This window comes from Spermophilus citellus (assembly GCF_964194105.1).
Source record: "Spermophilus citellus genome assembly, chromosome: 6".
NCBI lineage: Eukaryota > Metazoa > Chordata > Mammalia > Rodentia > Sciuridae > Spermophilus > Spermophilus citellus.
This window is the reverse complement of record NC_138187.1, coordinates 9,002,715-9,020,660: the sequence shown is the minus strand read 5'-3', so window position 1 is coordinate 9,020,660 and position 17,946 is coordinate 9,002,715. Positions and strand designations below refer to the sequence as shown.

Genomic DNA, 17,946 nt, shown 5'->3' with positions numbered 1-17,946 from the left:
GGGGAAGCAAGAACCCACATCCCAGAGCCTGCAGTAGCAGTCTGGAGACAGATGTGGATGGGGCCTCTACCCACAGGGTCCCCTACAGCAATGCCTTCCCCATCCCATTGTGGGGAAATGTGGCAGCACATCCCTAGGGTCCTAGAGCAAAGTGCACCCTCCTGAGACTGAGGGGCTTCCCTGTGAACTGGAACAGCCTATGGGTGTACTCAAAACTTAGTTCCCTGTGTGGCAGAACTGTGCTGTCAGAGGCCAGGTACCTGCAGGGTCTTCTCCACAGCACTTAGCCAGAAGCCAAGAAGAAGGACACAGCCCTGGTCAACTTAGTGGCAGCTAAAACGCTCCCGGTCCATTTATTGGCCACATGAGGTGGTCGTCAAGGGTCTAGTTAGAAGGTTATCGTGGGAGAGTGTGATAAATGCCCAACAAGGAGTAAGCAAGGCACAGGAGGTCTGTCAGGGAAGACAAGTCCCTGAAGAGCAGGCAGAGTCCACAGGCCCCCGAGTCTCAGGGTGGTTGTGGCCATCAGCACCCACAGCTGGCTCAGTGGAGCTGAGCATCCAGTTCGTACTTCTCGCAGAACTTGTCGGTGAAGGGGATACAGGTGAGGAACTCGCACCACTCACAACGGACAGGATAGAAGTAGAAGAGGACCACCAGGCCAGCCAGCAGGCCTAGGAAGACCACCTGGAAGATGATGATCTGGCAGCGCTTGCGGTACAGGTCAAACTTGCCGAAGCTTATGTAGGGCAGGAAGGCAAAGGAGAGGAAGAGGCCGCTGATGAAGCCTGAGATGTGGGCGAAATTGTCAATCCAGGGCAGCAGCCCAAAGGCAAAGAGGAAGAGCACCACAGCCAGCAGCTTGAAGAAGGCACGCCAGGGCCGTGCCAGGATCTGCCAGCTCTGGAAGAGCTCCACAAAGAGGCAGGCCAGGATGCCAAACTGAGAGCCGGCGGGGCCTACCTGTGGGTAGTGGGGTGGCTGTAAGCTGCAGGAATAGGCAGCTCAGCCTCATCTTCCTGCCCCACTCCCAAAGGTAGGAACACATCCAGTGCTCAACACAGGGCGAACCCACAGGCACACAGGGAGGGTCCCTACCCTGGAAGGCAGCCTTACCTCTGCCCTGTATGGCAGGAAGATGGCACTGGCCAGGTTGCCAGTGACGCCACTCAGCAGGTAGATGATGGCTATGCGGTGCCAGCCGGCCAGCTTCTCCAAGTCTCGCAGCACAGTCATCTGGAAGCAGACGGACACTAGGCAGTGCAAGATCCTGTGGGTAGTAGGGAACACTCAGAGAAGGTGGCTTCTTGCCACCTTCAGCCAGCCATTCTGAAGTCCCTGAGACTACCCACCCAGCCCACAGATTCACTTGCCCAGCGTGCAGGAACAGGGACAGCCACAGGCGGTAGAACTGGTCAGGCACCTCAGGGTTGAGGAAAGGCAGGAGGCCACACACATCGTCCATGCAGTGCACCTGTGCAGAGTGGCCAGTCAGCACTCACAGTGGCTAGGGAGTAGGGGAGGGACATGCCCTGAGGCCTACCTGAGAGCAGAGTGTGGCCTCCTCGTGGAAATAACCCCTCATGAAGTCACAATACTCCCGGGAGGTGATCTCACACCTGGAAGGTCAGGGCCCAGATTTGGAGGAGACTGCTAGGTCCAGGGACAGAGGCACTACCACCCTCCCATTGGCCCTTTCTCCTTGTTGGAGCCTTGAGTTTTGGAACTTGGTGGGGGAGAAGGCACAGCCCTGGGCCCAAACTTGTGGCAACTGCATGCTCACCTGCCCTTGGTGCCGACACAGCAGGGTCGGCCTGTTATGACACAGTCCATGTGAGGGTGGTTGGTGTGGTTCCCGGCACTGCTTTTAGTGCAGATCTGGGTCACAAACAGGGGAGAGCCAAGTCAGCCCCACCCCAACTCTTGCTCTACACCTCACAAGGTAGAAGACAGGACTTCCTGACTTTAAACAGATCCTCACATCTGAGCCTCAGCAGGGCCATCTGTCAAACTGGAATGTCATCAGGCCTTCCAAGTCTATCCAGCCCTCTTGCTCTGAGTAGACGCTCAGAGAGACAGCCTTAGGCGATGGACAGGTTGGGCAAAGGCCAGGGGCATGGTGTCTGAAAATGGGATGGTCCCACCCAGAGGGGCCTCTGGCATCACTGATGGGTGAGGTGTGACAAGTTGACTTTCCAGCAATTCCCCACCCCAGCTTACCGGCCACTTAGTGATGTCTTCTGGCCACTCATGGGGGTCCTCAGAGGAGGGCTCATCACACACCCTGCGTGAGTCCAGTATGTGGTCAGAGCCTGCTTTGAGCCCCTGGCATTGGCACCCTCCCATTTGAGTCAACAAGGGGACACCTTCACCCTTCTGGGAAAAGCAAGGGCAGAAGAGGGGGCAGCCAGGAAGACTGACCTGGGGTCCTGGTGGCAGACAGAGCCAAACTGCCTCTTGTGGCCGGCAAGGTCTGGGGCGCTGGGATGGACAGGCCACTTCACCCACACTGCTAGGGTGGACTGTAAGAACACAGGGTCAGCCCTAGTCAGAGCCCATTCCTTGCCAAGTTTAGTCAGCAGTGAGGGCTCGAAGGCAGAGTCACAGGCAAAGTCCCCACCACTCCACCCCTAATCATTCAGATACCTGATTCAGTCATCGAGAAATTCTGGCACTAGGAGCATAATTGCCAGTTGCTTTTTATATATTTGTTTGTTTGTGAGGTAATGGGGATCGAATACAGAGGTGCTTTACCACTGAGCCACATCCTCAGCCCTTCTTGTTATTTTGAGACAGGGTCTCAAGCTAGCCCTGAACTTGCCATCCTCCTGCATCCATTTTCCGCCTAGCTGGGATTACAGGCATACCCTACAGCACCTTGCTCCTATTAGCTTTTCAAAAACAGCCTCTGCATCCTTAATCAGGGGACTGGTATAAACTATGGTACGGCCACAAAAGATGCGGGGGGCGGGGGGGGGGACAAAACACGAATGCCTCTTTTTTTTTTTTAAAAAAACAATATCACTTAGTGGAGAAAATTACAGCACTGCCATTAAGGTCAACTTTAAGATACCTGCACACAGACTAGACAGGTGCTAAAAGAGTACACCCAAACCAAGGTCGAGTCAAAAGTCAAATGAACCTCCTGGTTGAGGAACCAGGGATGGAGAAGTGCAAGATGAACAGACATCAAAGTGGCAGGAAGGGCCTTGTGTGGGCAATGCTACATGCCAAGAGCGGGGGTCAAAGGCAACTCAGTGGGGCCTGAGTCTAAAGGTAACTGCGGACACAGCATACACAAGGAGCTGTGCGGGACGCACCGAGCACTCCTCCTCTGAGGTCTGCACACAGCCAGATCGGTCATTTCGCACGCAACAGGCCGAGTGCTTCTCACGCTCACGAGCAGCACTGATGAAGCTGTGCACCTGTGGGTCCTGGCGCATGCAGGGTGAGAACTTGGCACCCAGGTGAATAAGGGCCTCCTACAGTAAGGGAGATGTACAGTTGCAGCCCCAGGCCCCCTGCCCACCTCAGGAACTCCAGGCTTCGCCCCCAGCCACGTCCTCACCGAGCTGGGACCGATCCAGAAGTTTTCTTGCTGCACATACTTGACGTTTTCGTAGACACCACGGTTCCGCAGCACCTGGAAAGTCAGGAAGTGGGATTAGACCAAGTCCATAGGGCTCTTTCTTCCTGGAGAGGAGCACAGGGGTTCCAGACCCTAGCCCCCAACCATCTGGGTCCCGGGAGAGTGCCAGGGGCTCACCGAGTCCACTGTCTCATGCTGCGAGAAGCCCACAGGCGCGATGCCATAGATACACACTGCTAGAATGGTGACCAGCGAGTGCACGAAGGTAAGCCAGTAGGTGAAGAAGGGCCTGCAGGGCGGAGCATCAGCGAGCGCATCCCCAAGGCAGAGCCCAGGAATCTGCATCCCAACCCCAAGACTTGCTCACAGGGCTGCAATCCCCCGACCTACCTGTGGTCATCCATGTCCTCGATCTGGCGCTTCACATAGCTGTCAATTCGCTTGCGGTAGGTGCGGTTAGTAAGCCGGCCCACCATGCCCAGCCCATATGGCCGCTTCTCCCTGGCAAAGAGCTTGCGCACTGGCACTGCAATGCGCTGGCCCCGCCTGGGCCCCACAGCGCTCACCACCTCCTGTCGAAGCCGTACCTTGGGCTGTGGAGCTGTGCCACCCTCCTTCTGTTTCCGCCAGCCTCGCTCCAGGGGCCTGCAGGGAGCCAGCTCGTTCACCTCCTGGACTAGACCACCACCTGCTGCCATCCCTCCTGACGCAACCAGAGCTAGTCAGTCTTTATCCCGCCCTGCACAGGCCTTGGCTTTGATGAAGGGGGTGGGTGTCAAGTCCCAGTTTTAGCCTCTTTCTTACCAGTAAAGGAGCAACCTCAGGCCCCTCCCAGGATGGCAGGAAGGGACCCCAGATTCAGCAAAGGTTCTGTACCTCAGCAAAAGGTCACACTCCTCCATGCTGGAATCACCCAGCCACCGGGTCTTGGGACTTCCCAAGTGGGCAGAAAATACTGGGGACATGTCTAGCCCTGGGACCCCCACCATAGTTGCCAAGCTAGGTTCCCACTACACTAGGCAACTCACTCTAGGCAGTGAATGCTGGTGCACCATGCCCTAGGGGCCAGCTGCTCCTGACAGACAGAGGTCCCCCCACCATGTACCCCACCCACCAGCTGCACTCACAGCATCAAGTGGCTGCGCTCAAGCTCACTGCGGTCCAGGGCCCCACCCGTGAGGTCGGCCTGCTCTGGGGCTTTCTCCCAGTCTTTGAGTGCTGCCTCCGATGGGGACTCAAACACCTCATCCGGGTATGTGGACAGCTCCTCATGGAGGACACCTTCCTGAGCAAATACTCGAGGTCAGGTTGGATACAGAGACAGAGGCCATGGGTGAGGCCTTGCGCTTTTCTTACCCGAGCAAAGAAGGATGTGTCTAACTCCTCAGGGAAATCTGCTGTGTCCTCTTCCAGGAAACTGGCAGGAGTGAAGCTTCGTCGGTGTGCCCGGCGTAAGGTGCCATCCTTAGCAGAGCGGCCCTGAGGGCAAGGAGGTGACCTTGGGACCTAATAGCCAGTGGGCCCCCACCTCCACCCATGGGCCTATGCCTACCTTCACCAGTGCTGCAGCCGCCCTGAAGCTCATCTTGGCCACAGATTCACGCTTGCGCCGCCGGGGAAGCCGGTTAAAACCTGAGCGGGAGCTGGAGAAGGAGCAGAGGGAGGCAGCACCTGGTGTGACCGGAGTGTGCGGGGCGCTCAGGCCATCAGCAGTGTCATCTGCCATGCGGAAGGCCCGGCCGCGGGCCAGAGGGTCTATGATCTGGCAGAGGCAAAGACACAGTGGAGTCAGGCTAGTTTGGTGCCAGGGGCTCTCAACACACCAGAGCCACGCAAGCCCCACAGAGAGGGCGCCACTGCTACTGCTTTCACTCCTGCAGCCCAGGGCAGCTGTATGGGTATCACCCCGACAGCCACCTAGTGGGGCGGCCTCCTCTCCCCTTGCACTGCTGGTCCCCCTGGTATGCTCACCTATCCAGAGGCTGCCCCTGGTATAATGCCAGGGCCCTTCACTTCACCCAGGTGGCCCTTCCCAGAGCATCTTACCTGCTTCCATGGGATCACCTGACTGTTCTCCCAACCATGAGCTCAGGTAGACTGTGCCCCAGCCCCCACCAGGGAATCAGAATGAGGGGACAGGGGACAATAGCCATAGGCGTACCTTCTGCATGCCCAGCTGGCATGGCCCCACGTACAGTGGGGGTGGCGTCTCCGTGCTGGTCAGCGACACATTGTCCTGGCTAGGCAGATCCAGCTCCCGAATGACCTGGGGTTTCAGCTTCCCATAGCGCTGGCTGCAGTGACGGATGCTTTTGCGCTGCCACTTCTGGGTGCTGTCACTGTCCTTGCTCACTCCAAACCAGTCAGCTGTCCCCCTAGCATGGAAGGGACTCAGCAAGGGGCAGCTACATCTCCCCCTCCTAGGCAAGGAGCCTCAGAGGCCATCCTCCTGGACAGCAAGATCTGCCCCAGCCTTCAGGCCCTCCGGGGGCTGGATGGAAATAGTCTAATTAGGAGGACAAGTGGGTTCCATCCCCTGAGTCTAGAGAAGGACGCTGGCCCCAGGCAGCAGCACGGGAGACCCCAGCAGGTTGTCCACAGCCCTCGAACATGCAAACAACACATAGCTGGCACTGCCCTCAAGGGCCAGGAAATGCCAACATGGCAGCTCTTAAGAAGCCACACATAACATGCACACACCAGAAAACAGCAACACACCCATGACCTGCCTGAAGTACCTGAGCAGGGACCAAGAGAGGGACTGGCGCTGTGGGGGCAGCCTGCAGGCAGCCCGGGGACCTGAGAGGGGCAGAGTATGGACTCGCCCAAAGCGCACCTGTCGGCTGTGAGGGACCAGAGCATTAGGGTGCGGAGACAGAGAAAGTGAGTGCTGGGCAGCAGAGAAGGGTAGTGGGGTGACAGCAGTTCAGTCCCCAGGACAGGAGGACCACAGCAGAAGAGAAAGCTGAGACAAGACAGACCCTTGCTCCTTCCCAGCCCCAATACCCAAAGGGGACCCTGTGTGCCTGCCCCTGGGGAGTGGCCAGGGCAGTACCTGCGGATGGTCTGTGTGATAGATGTCTGGCGCTGGAGCACAGGCCGCCGGGGCTCATGGTGGGGCGAAGGTACGTGGGCCGTCTCAGCTGGCATACTCACACTCCGCAGGAAAGTCTGGCACCTCAGGGGCTGAGCAACAGGGTCACAGTGAGGAGTCTGGGTGGGGCATAGCCATAGCCCCGGACACTCAGCACCTACCTGCAGGAAGCTGGGCTCCTCTGCTGGTGGCGGCATCACAGCCGGTATGTCCAGCTTCAGCCAGGGTGGCTTCTTGCGCTGCAGACTGCTTGTGCTGTCCCTGCGGCCCTCACTCATGGTTCCAGGTGGAGTGAGGCAGGCCTGGAAAGGGGAAGGTGCTCAGTAGTGAGGCTGGCAAGTCCCTGAAGATCCACTGGGCCCAGACCTGGAGAAGGCAGAAGCAGCAATATGCCAAATGGTGGTGCTCACAGCTCCGCGGCTGGAGCCCAGATAGTGCTCGGCACTGGTATGTCCACACCTTCCTGGTTCCCCTCACAGTCCTCGGACAACCAGGTCCACAGGCAGCACTTCCAGCACCTCCAATGAGCAAGGCACTTGGAGGTGCTTGGCACATGCTGGGGGAGACACAAGACAAGACCTGCCCTCTCAGAGTTTACACTCTGGAAATTATCACCCTAAAGAAGTAAGTGCCGAAGGGATGCTATGTGTGATGGGCAGAAAACAGCAATGACAGCTGCTTGGAAGGGACAGTGAGGTTCCCTGTGGCTCAGAGCTTGAAGGGGATGAGGACTGAGCCTGGCAGGGACAACCAGGCTCCCTGTGACCTGGAGCTAAGGCTTGAAAGGGGGTCAGTGTGCCCCTAGCCTGTCTTATCTACCCCTTGCCTTCTTTTAACAACTATGGCTTCCACTACAGAGTCAGAGGCATACTACACACATAACAGAGAGTGAATCCCACCCATTGCACAGAGGAATCTCCACATTCAGAGAAAGTCATGGTTTCCCAGGTGGCAGAGCAACAGCTGGAGCACTGGGTGTTTTTCTACAAACCATATTCACGCATTAACCATGATGACCACCAGGTGGCGTCATATGCCCAAAAAACAACAGTGAGGCAGCCAGAGCAGGGACTTGTTGGGGGACTGCATGCCTGACAACCCCCAACCCACCAACACAGGGGAAGACCCAGAGCATAGAGACCAGGGGACTCTATTACCCACATCATTTGTACAAAGGACAATTGCTGCAGATCTGTACCCAGGAGGGTCTGGAAAGGCCCTCCGTTATTAATACCTCCTTTATTAATCCCAAGTTCCTTAGCCTCTTCAAAGTGTGCAAACCTCAACAAGCTGCAAGTGGCTGGGTGTGTGAACTGCCCACTGCTGCCTTCAGGAATGGATTCCACTTGGGAGTCTCCCCCTCAACTGTTTGAAGGAGATCCAGGGCTTCCACAGGGCTATGTCCACCATATGACACTGCATATGGCCCTGGTGGGCCCTATACTGCCCAGTAAAAAAAAGGCCTAGGGTGCCAGTTGCAGCTCCTGCTGGCCCTACAGAGGCCAGGAACAGAACAGATAGCAGAAGGGAGTTTTCCTGGCTCCATCCCTCACATTCCAACCCCTTCTCCAAGTTGATCATGCACTGCTGGGCCCAGGTGGTGGCTGGGGGGGCAAAGGTAGGGGGGCCCCCCTACCATCTACCCAGGGATCCCTCCCTGTCTGACCTCAGCACCACAAGCCAGGCAGCATTTTTCTCTGCATCCCTGGGCCTGCCTATGCTGAGCCCCTGTTGGTGGATGGAGGCCATGTGTGACACAGGACATTCTGACCAAGAAATGGGTGTGGCAAGGTCCTTCTAGGAGCTAAAGCAAGCCAGCCCTCAGCATCTGACCTGTACCACATGCCCAGCCCAGATCTGGGTGCCAGGCATCTACTGGTGCCAGGTTGGCATCCTGGGGGTGGATGTCTTCCTCTTCATCCCACAGCCATCTTTCATAGACACCTGCTGGCTAAGGAGTGACTTAGGGGCCACCTCTGTGTCTTGGGCACACTACTCGCAGAATCTGAGAGACTTTCTGATGTGCTGGGAAAGCAAGCAGAGCACAGGGAGGGGCTCCTGAGCCTACAGAGGGGCCTCAGCACCCTCCCAGTCTGTCAGCCTGCTCCCAAGGCTGTGCTATCCCCATGGGGCCTAGGAGGTAAGGAGCCAGACACCAGACAGGATGAAGACACCTTTGGCATTCCTGTTTAGTTCACCCAAAAGACCACTCCAGCCCTGCCACACAAAGCAACATGCCTTCAGTCTTCTTACTTGAAACACTGATGCTGCTGGTGAGACTGTTATAGGGTCCAGAGAGGAGCAGGGCCAAGAGTACAAACAGAGCTACTGCTGCTGCTGGGAATCCATGGGTGAGCACCAGGGACTGGTCTCTCCAAGAACCTGCCCAGGTTTGCCCAGCACCTCCAGGTGTCATCCAGCTGGCACCTACTCAATAGTGCAGGCCCCCTTTGCCACTAGATGATCCACAGGCATAATCCCCAGCAAAGTCTGTCCTTGAGCTCAGTGCCTCCCATCTCAGGCGTGCACACATTCCAGGACCTGCATCCTCAGTCAGACTGCCATCCCCCAACAGGAGCCCCCTGGCCTAGTTCTCCCAGAGCTCATGTACATGAGTGCAGTCCTCTGTCCTGTCACTGCCCAGGACTGACTGGTTCTAGAGCAACCACAGGGTATACACATTGACAACTGCAGAGCAAGGCTAGCATGAAGGGGCCAGTCCCTGAGACCCAAAGAGCAGGGGATTCCTGAAGGAGATGACCCTCAGCCGCCCTGGGAGGAGGAGCTGACTGTTGGGAGCAATTATGAGTGAGAAGGGCACAAGCTGTGAGGGGAGAAGAACTGGGACCACGCACAGGCAACTGGACCCCCCAGCCCTTGCTCCAGATGGGCTCACATTTGGCCCCAGGAAGCACCAAAGACCTCAGCTCACAATGGAGGCTCCAGCCCCTATCTGAATATCCAGGACAACCCCTCCTGTGCTGAGGGGAGGCAGGAAGGTGCAGGAGAATGCATGTGGTCCAGCAGGCAGGGAGAGGACACCCACCCTGCCCCACCAAATGCCGGGTACCCCACCTCGGCCTCAAGTGTGTGGGATTCACAAGGCTTGGGGGAGAAACAGGCCCAGACCAGACTGGCCAAGGAGCAACACACTGCCCTCCCACAGTGACCCACTATCCAGGCCTCCTCCAGGCACACAGTGGGCTCTTGTTCCCAGACAGCCTCAGGGGACTCTGCTCGGCTGGCCCCTCAGTGCAGGGGGGAACCCCAGCCAGGAGGGCATAACTTCCAGAGGTCACAGCATGAATCATTCAGCAACATCAGGAACTGGCCATATGCATGTGGGGGATGAAGTGGAAAGTGCCGGGGAGCAGCACCAGTGGTGAAAGAGGGCCAGGAAGGGTGGGGTGGGTGCCCCTTGGGCACACCAAGCAGCTTAAGACTAGAAATGAGCCTGAGAGATGAGGAAGGTCAGATTCCACAGAGACTGGTGTGGAGGGATGAAGTGTGGCTGCAGCTGCCAGGGCAGAGGAGATAGGCAGGGGACATCAGAGTCCTGCTGACTAGGGTGCAAGAGTCAGGAGCCAGGTACAGTGGCACACGCCTATAATCCCAGCAACTTGGGAGGCTGAGGCAGGAAGATTGAGAGTTCAAAGCCAGCTTCAACAACTCAGCGCGGTCCTAAGCAACTTAAAGAGATCCTATCTCAAAATTAAATATAAAAAGGGCTGGGGATGTGGCTCAGTGGTTAAGTGCCCCTGGATTTAATCTCTGATACCAAAAAAAGAGACAGGAGGCAGGAAGGAAGTAAAAGGGCCGGAGCCAAGCTGCTGACCCATACATTTGTCTCCATCACCAATAGCCTTGAACAAATCCATTTTGCCATCTGAGAATATGGCCATGGCAGTACCCAGCACACAGTAGGTGCTCAATAAACAGCAGCTGGATCGGCAGCAGAAAGGCTGGTGCTGAGGGCTCTGAGGTGGAACAGGACAGCCAGGCAGCTGGCAGTTTGAGAGGCCCAGAGCATGTGCAATGAGGACCATGAAAAACTGGAGGACCAGACACTTCAGAGGTGCTGCATTTAGCAAGGTATGGCCGAGGCACGAGGACACTGGGGCAGGTTTGCCAGAGCCAGCATGAAGCTGTAGCCTAAGGTGTAAGCAGCAGCCTTCTCTGCACTCAGGCCTGCCCTGGACACTCACAGGGCAACAGGAAGCAGAAAGCACAGCCAGCCAAGAGATGGCCCACTACCAAGGTCAGCTACAACAATAGGCCCCACCTAGGACATCCAACCAGTCATGTCCTTAGCTCACCCAAGCCTGGACCCAAAGAAGTTGGCTCCTCCAAGATCCCCCTCAACCTCTCTCTGAGCCCTAAACTGAGGCCCCTGATCCCCCTTTGAGAGAAGGGTCTCCAGCTATCTGCAGCCTAGATCCCAATCCTCCTCCACTGTCACTGTGTAGCAAAGGGAAAGTCACCTGGCCTCTCTGCCTCCTCTGTAAATGGCACCATGTGGAGAACACTTGCTAGGCTCTTTGCAAACCACAAAGTGCTCTTCAATCCTTCCAGTGATCCCTCCCTTTTCTGTGGAAGAAACAAGTTTCCATTTGGAGCAGGGCAGGCCTGAGATGGAGCCAGCAGCCTTCACCATACCCTTTTCCTGTCCCTAGGAAGACACACCAGCTCCCTGCCTCCCCACATCACCTATCAGCCACCATCACCCCAGACAAGCAGCCAGACAGACAGTAACAGAATAAGGGGCTTCCTTCTATAAGCCATCTGTAGGGGCAGCCTGGTGGCACATAGGAGAAGAAGAGGCCACCCAGGGAAGGGCACTGCACCACGGCTAACCCAGCATATGTGGCCCAGGGGTCACATTCCCTGACCCACTGGAGCTGACAGGACAGACACACCTGGAGGTTAGGGTACCCGTCCACACCAACCAATTAGAAAGTGGGGACAAGGACTTGGTTGTACCAGATTCCAAGTGTGAACTGCCCCCTAAACTGGACACATCTAGTCCCCAATATAGGATTTGGCCAGATCCCAGGACTTAAGTGAAAGCATAGCACACACTCCTGGCTGGTGGGGGAAGGGGTCCAACACGCCTGGCTGGAAGGCAGATGAGCAGCCAGCCACCAGTCAGAGTTTCCCAGAAGTGCCCCTAACTGACCCTACACATGTGTTCCCTCATGCCCAGGAACCCTCAGGCTCAGAAAACCCCTGCTGGACCCACTGGATGCAGGCTAAGCCTGAAGTGCTCCTGGAGGAAACAGGAGCCTGGCACACCTGCCTCAAGCATGATCTTAGCTGACCCCACCAACCTGTCACAGCACATCCATCTTACAGAAAAGGAAACTGAGCCTCAGAAGGGCCAGTCACTGCCTAAGGTCACAGAGCACCCAAAGGGAGTCCAGCACCTTGGCCAGGTCTACCCAGGAGCTAGGGTGGGGGTCCCTATCTGCTTGCCCAGCTACACAGACCAGCTGTGGTCTTCAGCCCCGAGATTTTGAGGGCTATCGGGCCCTGTATGCAACCTTCTACCACCCAGAGGCACCTGGGTGGAGAAAGGAGAGAGCCACCACTAAACACAGCCGATCCAGGAACCAAGAAATGGGATCCTAGGGCAGAAAATCTATCCTGTCAGACACTGGGGAGAATAGGGATGGCCTGAGGCCCCACACACACTGGAAGTGCCTGAGCAGCAGCTGGAGTCAAAAGGATGCTGAGGGAGATCCCTGGTGGTCCACAGAGGGCAGGAAGACCTACAGATCCTGTTGGCTAAGAGGTCCTGGAAAAGGTCAGCTCCCTAGGGTGAGGACTGGCTGGTTCCCGGATGCTGGCCTCAGTGGACCTGTGCAATGGAAGCGTGTGTGATCAGACTGGAGCCCAAGGGCCAGTGCCTTCAATCTAGGACCACAGATTCCCTTGCCCTTGCCCCATGATCAGAATTACCCTGATGGCAGGGGCCTCAGCTTCAAGGACCCTTGGAAACCTAGTCTTCTCCCACCTCCCGGTAGGGGCAGGGGGCTGGGGCTGGCTCCACAGGGGTGGGGAGATCCGGGCCAGGGACAGCCCAGGCTTCTAACTGGGCTAAACCTGAAAAGCCAGTTTCATCCTTGAATCTCCCGGCTCCAACAGGAAGTGGGGGGGGGGGGCTTTCCCTGCACCGAGTTAGGGCTTCCAAGCCCAGGCCCCGCCCACCCAGGCAGACACACAACCCAAGCTGCACACTAAGGAACGCCGGTCAGGACCTTTCGGGCCCAGGACAGATCTGGGTGGGGAATCCCCTGCCCATTCTCCACCCAGACCCACAAACGTGCCCCCAGCGGGGCATAGCCAGGCCCCCGCGCAGCGCCCGGAGCACCCGTCCGGCTATCACCCGGACGGGAGAAGGCCAACTTCCAGGAACTCGGCAGCGGTCGGCTCAGCCCCAGCCCGCCCCTCCTGGCCACCACGAGGGGGGTGGGGGGCTGTCTTTGGAAGTAGCTCCCCGCCGGCCCTGGGGCTCCCGTTTTACAGACCGGGAGACGGCGCTGGGAAGTAGCCGGAGGGGTCAGGCCTTACCCCGAGCGCCGCAGTCCACAGCTGCTGCTGTTACTCCCTGCCCCGGGAGCGCGCCGGGACAGGGACGATCCCGAGACGTCCCGCCCTCCGAGCTGGAGTTTCGGACACCACCCGCCAGAGGTGGCAAGGAAGGGAGGCGCAGGCGGAGGCCCAGGGACTGAGTCCCCGGTCCGAACCCTTGGTACCTGCGGGGCTGGGGCCGAGACATTTCAGCCACGGGCCATTTTTGCGGTGCGCCGGGCCGCCTGCGCCGGCGCTCGGAAAACTCCGCGGAGAAAGTCGGCGGCCCTGGCGGGCACGCGTCGGGAAAAGTCCAGGCCCGGCTCGGGCCCCGCCGCCTGCCACTTACCGCCGCCGCTGGGCCGGGGTCCTCCGAGGGCGTCCGGAGGCGCCGGGAGGGCGCCCGCGCCGAGTCCCCGCTGCGCCCGCCCGCGCGCCGCTCCGGCCGCCCGCCCGGGAATGCCATGGAGCGAGGGGCGTGCGCGCCGGGGGCGGGCCGGGCCGGAGGGGCGGCCGCGCTGACTCAGGGCTCAGGAATGCGCGCCGCCCGCGGCCCGCCGGATACGCCTCCTCCGGGAAGGCCACAGGGCTGCGCTCTCCACAGAGTCCGCTTGCCGAGACACCTGTGGCCTGGGTTTGGCATCGCCTCCGCCAGTGTGGAAGAGACTGAAGGATCCGGATCCGGTGGTCAGCGTCAGTCCTGGGCTCCGCGACTTCTCCCAGATTCCACTGAATCCTGAGTTTGTTCTGCCTCCACCCGTGCAGGGCGCGTGGGGGATGGAAAAGGTCCTAGGGTCTCTTGAAAACGGACTGCAAACTCCCTCTAAGGCGGCACTGACAAGCCACTTATCCCAAGGTCAGAGTCCCACGTGAGCATTCACTCCCCTTGCACACATTCACTATGAAAAAACATTCCTGGCACACGCCCATAATCTCAGCTACTCAGGCCGCCGAGGCAGGAGGATGGTGAGTTCCAAACCAGCTTTGGCAATTTACAGACACCCTGTCTCAAAAAACTAAGAGGGAGCTAGGGCTGTGGCTCAGTGGTAGAGCACTTGCCTCGCATGTGTCGGGCACCGGGTTCGATCCTCAGCACCACATAAATAAATAAAATAAAGGTCTTGTGTCCATCTACAACTAAAATTTTTTTTAAAGAAAAAAAAATTAAGAGGATTGGGAATGTAGCTCAGGGGTAGAGTGCCCCTGGGTTAAATCTCCAGTATGGGAGGAAGACAAGCAGGCTTCCTCTGATCACTGCAAGTCATACAAGAGTGCTCCTTGCATTCATTTGCTTACAGACATACATGTTCACACACACTGTTTACGCACACAGACTCAGGGGCATACACCAACTCAGACACACACTTGCATGAGTACATACTTATACCACTCACACATTTGTACTTGTACATGCTCATGTTAACATGTTGATACACTGATGCACATGCAGTCCATCACACATCCAGGTCAGAGCAGTTAAACCTTCCCTTGGTCCTGGGATCCAAATCCTGTTACCCCAGCAGGTGCTGAGCCTGGCTGCAAACATCACCGCTGAGATCATGCCTGCACTGTGAGACACAAAATGGCCTATCTACTTTCCTTGGAGGCTGCTGGTGGGGGTTTCCCAGCAAGCTCTCTCCTGACACTGCAGACAGCTTGTGCCAACAGCAAGAATGGGAAGCGTGTTCCAGGGGTTTGGTCCAAGCTTCCCATGGGTAGTGGTTTGGAGGTCTCCCTTCTTCCCACAAATTACTCAGACCCACAAATGTGTCTTCAGACCCTGTGATGATCACAAGGCTATTGCTCCCCCAGCCACATCCTTGGGGACCAGGTGGTATCAGGCCTCTGGGAACTGAGTTGCTGCCACCAAAAGTCAGCAAGCTGCATCCAGTGCCCAACTGCATGGATTGGTCTTGAACTTGTGATCCTCCTTCAGCTTCCAGAGTAAAGTTGACCACTTGAGGGCTGGAGATATAGCTCCTTTGGTAGAGTGCTTGCCTTGCATGCACAAGACCCTGGGTTCTATCCCCAGCACGAAAACACACACACACACACACACACACACACACACACACACACACACACGACCACTTGGACTAAAGGTGCTGGTGCACTTACTGGTGAACCCCAGAGTCAGAACCAGGGGCAGAATCCTGTCTGTATTCCCATTCATCAAAGGGCATAGTGGTATCCACTTAGTGAGCCCTCTACAAACACAGGTGGTGTTAAACAATTCTTGCACCAAGGGAGACAGTGGAAATTTGGGGGGGGGGTGGGAGATGGAGGAAGCTCCTTCACTGGGGAGAGACTGCTGGTGCATCACGGATAAGCAGTGCCTGCGCGTGCCACTCTTCCTCCTATGCCAGGCTCAGAGACAGGACAGTCTCCATTCCTAGCATTCTTGACCCCTGCCAGGGATAAGCAGGTCCTGCAAAGCCTGGATGCCCAGACTGGGCTGGCTGGGCCAGCAATGATCTCTCTCTGGAAAGCCAGGGACTGGGCTTGCCTCCAACACATGCCACAGCTGAGCATCTGGTGTCTGTGGGTCCCCTCCTGTAGTGGGCACTGTAGGCACCATCCAGACCCATCTTGGAGACCAAAAGACTCCCTAGCTGCCAGGAGCACCAGTCACAACTGAGACACACCCCTAGCCAGAGTCACTTTAATGGAAGAGAGCACCAAAAGGCAATATACATCCAGCAACAGGTAAGGAGCTTTCCTCTGTGTTCATTCCCAGGAGATGTCTCTGTTCCCAAGCTCCAGTGGATCTTTACCATTGAGCTACATCCTCAGCACTTTTTATTTTGAGACAGGGTGGTCTCTCACTAAGTTGCCTAGCCTGGTCTTGAACTTATGGGCCTCCTTCAGCTTCCAGAGCCACTGGGATTATAGGTGTATACCAACACCCCTCATCTTCCCAACCCCAGCTGCAGCAGCCGCTCTTGCAAACCTGTTCTCTACCCACTCCATATCAGAAGCAGCCCTGCAGGCATATCCCTATTTCAGCATCCATGTCCAGGAATCCCCTGGTTGACTGACCAACCTTGGCATCCTGAGTGAGGGCACCTGAAGGACAGCATGAGCAAAGTAAGGTGGACACGTATGTGTTCAAGCCACCTAGACATGTGTCTGAACACACATGTGCTCTGCCTCATGTCTGCTCTACTGACCTATACTCTGGTGGAGAGGCTCCTTAAATGGAATCCCAGTCCTTGGCCCCTCTCTTTCCCCTTGATCCACCCTGGAGAAATGGAAATCAGCTGCAATTGCCTAACATACCCAAGGCTGTGGGACAGCCTTCTGGTGATGGACCAGCCTTGTTGTCCACCCAGGTCTTATGGAGCTCACTCCAGGACATGAGGGGGTGGGGACACTGACCAGTAAGAAAGTCCTGGCAGCCACACAGGAATCCTCAGTTCAGCCTCCAGGCCACAAGTAATCGCCCCAGGGGACCAGCCCTTGGGCTTTGGAGGGTCCTTGAATAGATCAAAAGAAACTGCCCCTCCCTGGAAAGCAGAGATGCAGGAATGGGCTTAGGACCAGGGCCTGGCTATTTGAGGAGGAGGCGGAAGTGGGCCAGGCTAGCAGGAGGCCTGAAGTCATAAGCTATTTATGAGGCAGCTGCCCCTTCCCCTTGACCCTGGGCTTGGCAAGAGGGTCCTATAAGCTCAGGGCTCAGGGCTTTGCATCATTGGCAGTACTCCCTTCCTAGGAAGGGAGGATGCAGCCCACACAAACCCCATTTGACCTGCCCAGTGGCTGCCCTCTGTACCCAAGGAACTGCCCCCATCCCCAAGCCCACAAGACATAAGGCCACTTAAGGCAGTCAAGGTGGCAGCCATTGTGCTGAAAAGGAACTCACTGGCTAGTCTCAGTTACAGAAGACTAAGCCAGTGTCCTGGGCTCCTGGGACTGTGAGGCTGGAACCTTCTTCTCTGCAGCCTTTAGTGCCAACAGGAACTGACAGCCTCATCCCCCACAGCTGGAGGCAGCTCCAACCCTTCCACAATCTTTGGGGGGGTTGGGCAAGGGGGCAGAGCAGCTCATGCCAACACTGACCCCAGCCTTAACCTTTTCAGAGCATCAACACCCATGCATCCTCACTGATATCCTTGCCTTCCCCAACAAAGCAGCAGGGCACAGTGGGGACAGGAGGCCCCAAGCTCCTTTCTCTCTCTTGGTTCCACCTCCTCTCCCTCCTGGCCAGTTTGCCAGCCAGCCCTGCAAACCACAGTGGGAAAGCCCAGCCCACCACTTCCAGCCTTCAGAGGGAGCCTTACACCACAACCAGGAAGTAGGGGGCAGGGAGGGAGAGACTGCATACCCCCCCACACATACTCAGCCCAAAACATCTGGAGAAGTGGGATGCTGGTGCAGGCCCCACCTCCTTCTGGGGCAGAGTCCAGGCTACCCACCAAATGGAATGAGCCTCTCTTTCATCCCGGATGAAAGGATGAAAGGAGAATCCTTCAGAATGCCCATGATTTCTACAACACCCACATCCCCATGCTTTCATCAGGGAGAGAGGGGTCTAGCTGGGGCCTCAGTTTCCCTCATACATTGAAAGGGAAAGGGCTGTGGGGGTTGTTCTCACAGGAAGGGGGAGTCTTTGGGCAGAATGGCTGCAGGGGATAAGGAGGAAAGGGGTGGGAGTCACATCCAGGCTTGCCTCAATAGCAGGGATTTATAACAC

General features: G+C 57.0%; 1 protein-coding gene across 9 annotated transcripts; it reads right to left on the bottom strand.

The window, feature by feature from the left end:
* Positions 1-332: 332 nt before the first annotated feature.
* Positions 333-14,142, bottom strand: RHBDF1 (rhomboid 5 homolog 1). Of its 9 annotated transcripts, none has more exons than XM_081297873.1 (19): positions 13,603-14,128; positions 6,845-6,985; positions 6,645-6,775; positions 6,328-6,432; positions 5,751-5,964; positions 5,142-5,351; positions 4,946-5,068; positions 4,717-4,874; positions 3,980-4,234; positions 3,767-3,878; positions 3,569-3,643; positions 3,321-3,482; positions 2,422-2,522; positions 2,221-2,284; positions 1,784-1,878; positions 1,544-1,619; positions 1,374-1,474; positions 1,117-1,270; positions 333-963 (listed from the first exon to the last, which is right to left on the bottom strand). In XM_081297873.1, the coding sequence occupies exons 1-19, from the start codon at positions 13,717-13,719 to the stop codon at positions 544-546; spliced, it is 2,814 nt and encodes a 937-aa protein (XP_081153999.1). In that variant the 5' UTR covers positions 13,720-14,128; the 3' UTR covers positions 333-543. The 9 variants fall into 9 exon arrangements, with proteins under 9 accessions (XP_081153999.1, XP_081154000.1, XP_081154001.1 ...); XM_081297874.1 differs by adding an exon at positions 8,517-8,708 and having other exon boundaries at positions 6,645-6,985; positions 13,603-13,709; XM_081297875.1 differs by lacking the exon at positions 13,603-14,128 and adding exons at positions 8,517-8,708; positions 13,254-13,595 and having other exon boundaries at positions 6,645-6,985.
* Positions 14,143-17,946: the final 3,804 nt, after the last annotated feature.